General features: G+C 40.4%; 1 protein-coding gene across 1 annotated transcript; it reads right to left on the bottom strand.

Moving 5' to 3' along the window:
• Nucleotides 1-1,940: 1,940 nt before the first annotated feature.
• On the bottom strand, nucleotides 1,941-9,889 carry LOC115407158 (uncharacterized). The gene is made up of 4 exons (XM_030117521.1): nucleotides 9,439-9,889; nucleotides 6,526-6,649; nucleotides 4,062-4,952; nucleotides 1,941-2,523 (listed from the first exon to the last, which is right to left on the bottom strand). Exons 1-4 carry the CDS (start codon nucleotides 9,887-9,889, stop codon nucleotides 1,941-1,943), a joined length of 2,049 nt encoding a protein of 682 aa, XP_029973381.1.
• Nucleotides 9,890-10,255: the final 366 nt, after the last annotated feature.

The following is a 10,255-nucleotide window of genomic DNA, read 5'->3' as shown; positions in this document are numbered from 1 at the left end:
GAGGCAAACAAGACCAAAATTGCCTCCAACGTTGTTATCCTCTTCAGTAAAGCCAAAGATGCCCGAGTGGCAAGGACAGACAGGAGGAGGATTACCAGGAAGGAGGCTCTATTTCGAGAAACAATTATCTCGTTCAGGGTCTTGCTGTTCATGGCACTTAAAACCGAACTACCTGATGATTAAAAAATGTTACGCATAAAACCTCCGGAATGAGTGCACTTACAATTTAATCTGGCTGTATAAATTAAATAAAAATCAGCCGTTATAATTATTATACATTTCAACACTTTCCACACATGAAACATAGAATATAGCATGGATCTGTAAGCATATTGCTCAATTATAACATTCACAATTTCAATCTAATTGATAAATAAAACATTTAAATTAAATGTTGTTATTAAATCCTTTCGTTAGTAGTCCATCTTTGCACACTTCATTACATATATTCCTCTCAATAATTATCTCAGTGTTTAAAATATATTATTGACAAACTGTTTAATACGCTGTAAACTCGGTGTGGTTATAAAACACATTGTACAACCCCAGCAAGTTTTAAAAAGTCCGCTTGAGTGGTGCAGTATTATTACATCCTCATGCTTAAATGACAGGAAAGGTCCGGTTCTGTTTTCCTCTCTAATTAAAGCAACAATTTTGTTACAGTGTTGTGGGTTTGTTTTCATCAAAACATACATATTTGGAAAGGAGTGTATAATTCAAAGATAACATAGTGGATAATATTAGAAATTACTAAGTATGGGATGATGCTAAACCTCAAGAGTAACAGTTGCAACAGCTGCTGGCTACATGTAAGGACTTCCTATAGTCCTCAATGTAAAAATCTGTAACTAGCACACGCCAGCAAATGCTATTTATTGCCTCAGGATCCCAAACAGCTATTTGCATTGATACATTCCTCGTGAAGCACGTTTGGAAGTCCGGCATTTAACAAAAACTACTAAAGTTAATTTAGTGGATTTCGCTCTGATAACGAAGGAGCAAATTACATGTGAGGAATGGATGTGTTTCCTATAACTTTTTGATTCATTTTACACATTAACTAGTCGGTAAGGTTTACAATTATATATTACAGTTGGTTTTAAAAAAGAAACTGTCTTGTTACAGATCCATCCATCTCACTGTGCTTTATTCACCTTCTTAATCGCTGTTACAATTTCTGTGGGCTCTTGCAATGACAGTTTATGTACAGATGAGTCTAAATACTTGAATTTGCAAGTATGCCAGGAGCAACAAGCATTGTCTGGAAAACGTGAGCACTGTCCCTTTCCTCTGTGTTTTATGTTAATTAAGACGTTTCTGTAACCTAATTCTAATAAAGTGCTTGGTCATTTTTCACATGAGGACGACCTTGGTATCAAGTGGGTAAACAAGAGGAGTTTAATGCTGGGAGAAATTAATTTCCAAAGAATCCTTGGTATATATTATCTGGCATTTTTCTAACTGGATTCCAAATATGGTAATAAAAGACAATGATATGCCTAATTCGATTTGGATGGATTATTTTTCTTGGAATTGTATATTTCTGGTACAGTACATTCAACACAAAAAAAAAAAATCTATTATTATTTAGATCGAGTAATCCTTTATCAAATGAACCCACCATGTCTTTAACAATAAAACTATTGTTGAAAGTCATTTGGGATAATGTTTTTTTTTTTTTTTTGCTTGTTTTTTTCTGTTAAGCCTGAGTCTCTCCGTCTCTCTCAACCTTACAGTGATTATATTCCAGATTGTGTTGACTACTCTAAGAGAACACAACAGTTTAGGAGTCTTTGATGCAGCCTTCACGACGTCAAAGGCAATGGCAGCAGCTAAAATGGAAAATTCAAAATTTACAGGTAACAACTGTTCAAGTTAAAGAGCTTTTCTACCTTCCAGGCGTTCTGCAACCGGCGCTGGACAGGTCTCTCCTCCAGGGTTTAACAACCTTTTCTGTCACAAATCACCCCGAGGATGACGATGAGGGTGATGATGAGGAGGAAGATGACGGGGAGGGTCCATAAATCTCGCCGCTTTCCAGTTCTGAGAGCCTTACCGATGCGGACGACATTAACTCCCTGTCCTTTTCTTTTCTGCTGCCGGTGCAGACTGACCTCTGGGCCGGCTTGAACTGCCAGGTTACCTTCTTGGTCGTTGACAGCTGCTCCACTAACGCTTGTCTTGGTGGGCGAAGTGGCAGGCTGACTCGGCGCGGCTGCCATGCTGGTGGAAACCTCGGTGACCTTTCCAGCTGAGCCGTTGTTGTTCCTGTCCTGTTCCGTGAAGAGATCGCTCAGCACTTCGGGTTCGGTGGCCTCTCCAAACAAGTCCCAGTCGGGTTCGGTGGGCAGACGCTTGGGTCGTGCCACGCCGGACGACTTGGTGCCAGAAGCCGAGATCCTGGAAGATCTGGGATCAGAGTCTGACAGATCTGAGTCCCAGTCGCTGTCCCCGGCCACGGATCCACAGCCCAGCACTGACACGTCGACTGGTCCAGAGCCTGAACTCTCTGAATCAGATTCCCTGGAAAAATCAGGGGGGAAAACATTTAGATCATTGCAGGGGAGCATTGTGGTTTTTGAGTTTTATAATGCAACTCAACAGACAGTCACAATCTGACTGATTTCTTTTTAGAAACTTCAACTTATTTTGGCATGGCAGCAAATTCAGATCTTTCTGAGAAATATGTTGGTGAATGACACACGAAACAAAAGTGAGCATTTCTTTAGTGTCATGTCAAGACCAAAGGTGAAAAGAGAATGGATATTCAACCTTCCCCAGCCTGTTAACTTGTTGAGTAGATCTAGTTTGTAGAAAAGTGTACAAATATTGTCTGTGTTGCATCCATGTGTTAATTAATAATAATAATAATAATTATTTTCATTTTTTTATGCATTTTCCAATAATATTTCTCACATTTCCAGCTGCTTGACAAACAACAACTTAAAAGCTCTAAAAAATACATCAAACGTGACATTGAACACAAGTTCTTTATGTTAGAAATCATTATTAGAACTGAAAAGAAAAGAAAGTGAATTTAGATCCACACTGGCACTGTAATTTCAAATGTTTCCTGTTGAGATGGGAAGGAGATCACGCTTGTCAAAGCTTGTCCTCTTAAAACAAGAGTTCTCATTTTTAATAGTATGTTAATTAAACAAATGTTGTGCTCGAATCATTGCTTCAAGCATCTGACATTTCCCAACTCCTCCCTTCCTCACCTGAGCTTTTTATTCATCTGGAACAACAAAGACTTTCTGGTTTACTGATAAATAAACAGATTTCCTGGAGTCCCTTTATTCAAAACAGCTCAAATTAACTCCCTCTGTGGTTTGATGATCTCTCCTCTTAGGCTGTTCTACTCAAGTCCATTCAACCGTCTCTCCAGTGGAGGTTTTGAATTTATTCCCAGCATTCCAGGAAATACAGTAACTGTGTAAGAGTTTGACAATTTGCAAAGGAGCTAAAACTAAATAATTTCTGTCAGCTCGAGTGAGAAAAAACACATTCCACCATGAACAGATGGTGGAAGTAGAAATGTTGAGAGGATGTGCATAAAGACCCTCAAATCCTGTGTGTGTATTTTGTGAAATTTTCAAGGCAGTTCCCCAAAAAAACGTTTTATTTTTCATGAATAATTTATGATAACAATCAGAACAAGGTCAGTCCATTACTGTTTGCAACAGAATGAGCTCGCACAAATTAGTTCTGAAATCTGTCTGAACATTTGTCAAAATGTTTCATCACCATGAAGAATTCTGAGTGTTGGCAAGTAATTTTCAAGTTAGTTCCAAATGTGAATCTCAGCAAAAGAAACAATAACACCCTCAGTGTTTCAAATGGCATAAATAACCAGATATTCAAAAGGTTGCAAAGTTCATCCTTAAAGATGAAATGAGGAGTTCAGATTTAAAAGGAAAACTTAAAGTTAAAGCTAAAGTTATCCACTTGTTTTTATTGTACAGGAGTTTAGTTGGCTGAGAATACGGACTTCTGTTTAAATGAATGGATAATTATAGGGAAAACATGTTAATGGTACTTTGAAACAATGAAATGCTTACTTTCCACTGTAGGATGTGCTTCCTGCAGGGCCCAGTAGGAGGCAGGCTGGTGCAGCAAGGTAGACAAAGCTGTCGGTGCACAGAAAGTCTCCTTCTTCTGGTTTCTGCGGGCCGAGGAAAGCTGGCTTGGTCGCTTGTTCCGTGTTTGGTTGGTCCACATAGGTCTTGGTGCTTTCTGAATGTTGCTGTACGGTAACCTTTTTGTTCTCATGGGGGGGAATGTTTGTCGCCATGGTGGGTTCGCCTTTAGAGCCGGGCCTCGCAGACACGGCAAGGTAAACAAAACTGTCTGATTGGACGAATGGATCCAGGTCGCCACAGTCGAGTCCTGAGGTTCTGATTGGCTTCTGACTGGGATCGAGAAAGTGCTTGATTGGTTGTTTGGTAGGTGACAGCGGGAGGGGGGATTCTAGTCCCATTAGGGTCACTTTCTTCCTCGGAGGTATTTCTTCACTTTGTTGGGAAATTGGAATCATGGATCCTCTGATGACCGAATGTTCTCGTTGGGTCTTGATGATTGAAACCTTCCCTATCTTGCCAGCTTTTCTTCCATCTTCCTCCAGTTCTTTCTCTTCATATCCCCCCATCGTTTCAGGGGCCTCTTCCTCTTTTTCAACATCTTCGACGTCTTCTTGGGTGGATGTGTTGAGGAGCGAGGGGTAACACCACTGCAGCTCTGAACTCTCCTCCCTCCCCCACTCTTTCAGCCCTCCATCGTCCCCGTCTTTCTCCAGCGACGTGCTGCTACTGCCTAGGTCAGATCCACTGATTGGCTGGTCGCTATCAGAGCCAGCTTCTTCCTGGCTCTGATTGGACAAGGAAAGGAAGACGCCGCTGGAGTCGGACTCGAGCGTTAGGTTGGAGTCTGGAGAGCTGTCCTCTTTTGTTGAGCTAAAGGGAAAAAAAGAAAGAAAAAACAAGGCAATCAAATAACTGCTTCACCCATATGTTTCCTGAGACTCCTAATGCCGTCGCCTGTCAACCACTGGTTCCCAAAGATGACATCAAATTTGTTATCACCTACTCTTTTAGATCAAGGCCATTGATTTTTTTTTTTTTTTTTACCGCACAACCCCGAGACGGCATGCACAGAAGTGTTGCGAAATCTGTGCTAAAGTGCATTAGCTTTCCAATTTAACAGAGGTTGCGGCATCACTTAGTTTCTGACATTCATTAGCCAGTCATAATCTCCATATTCACAGCAATTTGTTTTGGTCTTCAACATGATCTTTGCTGACAGATCCAGAGAGGAGCACTTCAGAAGTGCTTTATTCACAGTTACCTCGGTGCAAATCAGAGCTATTTATTTGATTTGTGTGATGTCGAATGTGCACTTGACACCTGTAACTCCTATACATAATATAACATGACAACGATCCAGTTATCAAATGCTGACTAAAAGACCAAAATGTAATGCAACTCACAGCTGTCAATTTCATTTAGAGATAGATAAATATGAATATACTAGGCTTAAAGCATATAATAATATGATTTTTCACCATTAAGTCCCGTGTCAGCTGAGAAAAGCTGAACGTCTGTTTTCACAATGATGCTGCTCAAATGTAAAAAGTAAAAGGTCAAACCACCTTCAGTATTTCAGGTAATAATCAACCATTCACATGTGCACACAGATGTAAAGCATTCACCTTAAATTCTGTCAAATCATAAATTTGATGCTAAACTGAAACTTAGTTTGAAATTGGAAGGAAAGCCAAAACCCGAAATCTAACAGATCTCAAGCTACAGACTTCAGCCATGAGGCAAGTTTACACGTTGAACTCATCTTTTCCAGGCACACAATGTAGGAAAAACATTCTAGGCGAGCACCATATGTCTCCTGCCACGATGTGGTGTGCCTCATGGCTCACGTGTTGGGCCACTAGCATTTTGATCATTCATACCACTCAGTCTCAAGACAGATTTGTGCACATACGTTGCTTTTACTTACATGATGAATATTTCTAATTGTGAGAACTCTTGACACCATGCTGCACGGTGCACAGCCGCAAGTCAAAATCGGGTGCTGATACATTTCATTGCTCTGCGAGTATACATCAAAAATATAGAAAAGAAGGAAAAATGAGGGATGAAATAAAAACATGCAGACATTATATGTGAGTGAATTCATCAGCTGTGAAAGATGAGGTGACTCTGGCACCCACCGAATTGAGTCAGAACATGCAGATGTTGTCATCAAAAATGACAAATACACCAAAAAGGCCTGACATGTCAGTGAATGTCACTGCATTTTAAAAGATTGACTTCATTTTAGCTCAGCTTTTGCCAGTATAGAATAATATTCAGGTAATTTGCGATACCAAAAGAGATTTTGATTAGTTTTGTTATATTGATTAAAGCCAATCTCAGCTTCTTCACCTTTTTGCAAAGCACAGTGACCAAGATTTATATCACCGTGGTCATGTATTAAGTGTTTTTACACACAATGTGTGTCTCCTTGACTTACCTAGTACCGACAGTGGAGGTCCCAGTCGACCTGGTTGACCATTCGGCGGGGGATTTGTCTGTGTCTGTGGCTGGTGAAGCCATGGCGCTGAGCTCCAGAGTCACCTGGGATCTGCTGCCCACTCCTGAAAAGTAGAGCACATATTCAGCACCACTGAACAAAAGGAGGGAGCACGTTTAATGAATGCGTTGCCATCTTTAAAGGTGCCTTTGGAATCAGTGGGTCAACGTCAGCGTGGGGTTTCTCAGAGGAAGCTTTTTTTTCTTTTACGTGATGAAAATAGAACATGGAGGAAAACAGCTCACACCGACGCTCACAAGCAATAAGACTAACAGGCCCCTCTCCTACAAACTTTATATATTTCTTGCAGCAAAGATTCCCTCTGCAATGCTACAGTTTTACAAAGCATTTGAAAACATCCACATCAGTTACCTGGTTGTGATCCTGCCGTGATGAGCCACTATCGTATTCTATGTGTACATACTGTAATAGCTGCTCAGCGTGAGTGCTGACTGAGCTACACAGAATTCACTGATGTTTGGTGCTTTTCTCAACCACCTATGGACACTTGAAGCTATTCCACCAGCCTATACCGATCTGTAAAATACATTTCTCGTTAGTGTTTCAGCTTCCAAGCATGCGTGCCTTTATTACACTTAATGGTATTGATTCAACATTAGAGCCAAGTCGTAACGGTGTATTTCAGGATTATCGATGAAGTATAAGAAAGAGCTATGGCGTTGCTGAAATGGTCATAAAACTGGGTTTTATGTAATTCATGCTGTATTTCACAGACCTTTTATGATTACAGATTTAAGCACAAATCAGAATGAAACTGAGCAAGAGGCCAAGACAGCTGGGAGCAATAAAATAGATAATATACTGACAGTTATATTTAGAAGAGCTGAGCTTTTGGGAGAACCAAAAACAAACTTGATCATTACGATGAAAAAAGAGAAAGAAAAACTGGGGTTTAACTGATGTAACATGCTGCTTGTGAGTCAGTCTCTGAATGCAACAAAAACAGATTTTTTATTTTTTTTTAAATACACCCTGTTTTGTGTGAAGTTTGCATGTTCTCCTTGAGTTTATGGATTCTTGTCTTCCTTAAATATTCCCAAAACACTATCTTGGATTATAATTCACTATGTGCGTGAGTGTGTTTGCTTGTTTGTTTCTCTGTGTTTGCCCTGTGATGAAATGGCGATCAGCTTTGTTGTAGAACATTACTGAATTGATCGTTGTAACCAATGACATAACTTATCATGGAGTATTAAAAAATATAGCAAAAATACAAGAAAAAAAATAAGAGGAACACTCATTATGCAACAAGCTAACATTAGCTTGTTGCATCTGTCTTTACAAGCAGAATATTAAAAAGTTGGAGAGGCTGGTGTCAAATTACGATGGATGGGTGCTATATGATGGCAGGCTAAATAATACTAATGAATCTGGCAACAGTTTCCAACAGAAGAACAGTTCATGTGGTGTAAATAGTTACTATTATATAGTACCATGTGAAAACAATTTGAAAAGTGGCAAAACACTTTTTTTTAAGTATTCAATTTTCAGTGTTCCACGCAAAGGTTTTTCCCTGCCTTCTTACCATTTCAGTCCTCATGCAGGCCCTCATGTCAATGAGGAAAAACAGAAAAACAATGTCTATGCCTGGTGACTCATTAATTAACGAGCAGTTGCACTTTGCTGGCACTAATTCACCGCCACTACCTATTGTGGTCCGCGAATGCACAAAATACTTCACAGTCGTCCTCACAGCCAAGCGATAAAGAGCAAAGTCGCTGAGCTGTTGAGAGTCATGATGGCAAAACGTGGTGGATATTTTGACTGGTTACACAAAGAAATAAATGTAACACCTGGAAACAAAAATTGTATTTAGTAACTGAAATTTGAAGTTTGTTACTTCAAATGGAAGCAAAGCACTATTTTTTAACTGATCTACTTTTGATGGCTAAGATTTTTAAATGTAACATAACGAAATCTATATCTACAAATGTGCATACCGAGAAAGATACATAGATATATATGTAAGATCATACAGCAAAATGAGAGCTAGAAAAAGAAACACTGAAATTCACTTCAACCATTAAAACATAATTCAGAAATAAAGCTGTACTGATGTTTCTGTGGTAATGCTTCACAAAGTTTTAAAGTGAATCAAACTAAGCTATTATATTATCAGACTTACGCAGATCATTTGGCAGTAAAAACTCATCCAGCAAAGCAAATCGTTTTCATTGTTTTGCTGAAATAGGCATAATCGCAACATTTGTTCTGGTAAATCAACACATGGTTATTTACTTATGAGAATAATCCCAAAAGAAGTTGCAAAACAAACCAAAAAAAAGAAAGTGCAGTCCCAACTTTTAATTTATCTCACACTTGCTGGGAGGGCAGCCACAAAGGTCGTCTTTGTGCTGACTCCGATACGCTGCAAGGTCTCCAAGTTAATTAAACAAAACCTTTTTGGACAGAAAATGCAAAATGAAGAAAGTCTGTGGCCTTATTTTTCTACTGTGAAAAAAAGATTGCCTGAAATTGATTTCCAGGGACTGAACTATAAACACTACCTAGGATTGTGTGTGTGTGTGTGTGTGTGTGTATGTGTGCGTGTGTAAACTTTGGGCATTGAACAAACAACTATGATGCATAGGGAAAGTAAGGACCCATTCTTCTGAGACCATAACATAGATTGCATTAGTCTGTAATTTCTAACCAGGCTTTCAGTGAAAATTGTGCAATTCAGTTCACAGAGACATCCTTAAGGGGCTTATTTTCAGTTTTTCCCAGAAATAGAGGTATTGATTGGTCTTCAAACGCAGTGCATTAGAGCATGTGGATGAATAAAATAACTGATAATAATGGAAACAGGAGTAGAAAAACCAAAGTATCTACCTGAAAGAAGAGGCGCTTTGTCTCTCTGTGGTCCGGGGTGGGTTTGGTACATGTCAGCTCGTTCCCTCTGTGGCTCCAGAAGAGGGTATCCATCCTGCGTGTCCCTGTGGGGCTGAGACAGGTCTAGGTGTTCCAGGTCAGAGTCCAGCTCCCTGGCCCTGCGCTCCAACTCCGTCAGGCTGAGCTCTGAGGCTGCTGAGGAGGGAGGGTGTGAACCTCCAAACCCAACCGGTGGCCGGAGAAGGGGCCAGCGCTGCAGGGAGCCCGAGAGGGAATCTGCATCCCCCTCTCCGGCTCCTGCCGCCCCTCCTTTTTCCCAGCCATCATCATCCCACAATGTGTTGACCATGTCAAGGACAGCATCCCAACTCTCCATGCCTCCCTCCTCCCCCAGTTCTCCTCCCTCCACGTCACCTTCATCTTTTGGCAATTTAGCCACCACTTCCTCCATGTCTTGTCCATGCTGTTCTTGCAGATGATCTTCAATGTTAATGCCGATGTCCTCCACATTTGTATATATTATTTCCACTGTTCTCTCCTTCTTCATTTCCTTGATTTTGTTCACACTGTCCTGGACTCTTACTTCAACCCTTTTTTGCACCTTTTCTCGGTGAATGTCTTCCACTGGCTCCACACTAACCAAGGCCTTTTCCTTACCCACTTCATCCTCCATTTTAATTTCAATTTCTGTCCTTTCCTTCTCTCTTTTCTCTTCCTTTCCCTTCTTCTCTTCCCTCTCAGTCTTCTCCTTACTCTGCTCTCCTTGCTTTTCTTTGCTCCTGGATCTCCTGGACTCATCTTGCTCTCTACTGACCCT

The sequence above is a fragment of the Salarias fasciatus genome, chromosome 19 (assembly GCF_902148845.1).
Source record: "Salarias fasciatus chromosome 19, fSalaFa1.1, whole genome shotgun sequence".
Taxonomy (NCBI): domain Eukaryota; kingdom Metazoa; phylum Chordata; class Actinopteri; order Blenniiformes; family Blenniidae; genus Salarias; species Salarias fasciatus.
This window is presented reverse-complemented; position numbering and strand designations above follow the sequence as displayed.

Coding starts and splice junctions, on each gene's coding strand:
- LOC115407158 (XM_030117521.1), bottom strand. CDS start 9,889: ATGGAGGAAGTGGTGGCTAAATTGCCAAAAGATGAAGGTGACGTGGAG. Junction 4,953..6,525: donor ACCTCCACTGTCGGTACTAG/GTAAGTCAAGGA, acceptor TTTTCCCTTTAG/CTCAACAAAAGAGGACAGCT. Junction 2,524..4,061: donor AGCACATCCTACAGTGGAAA/GTAAGCATTTCA, acceptor TGATTTTTCCAG/GGAATCTGATTCAGAGAGTT.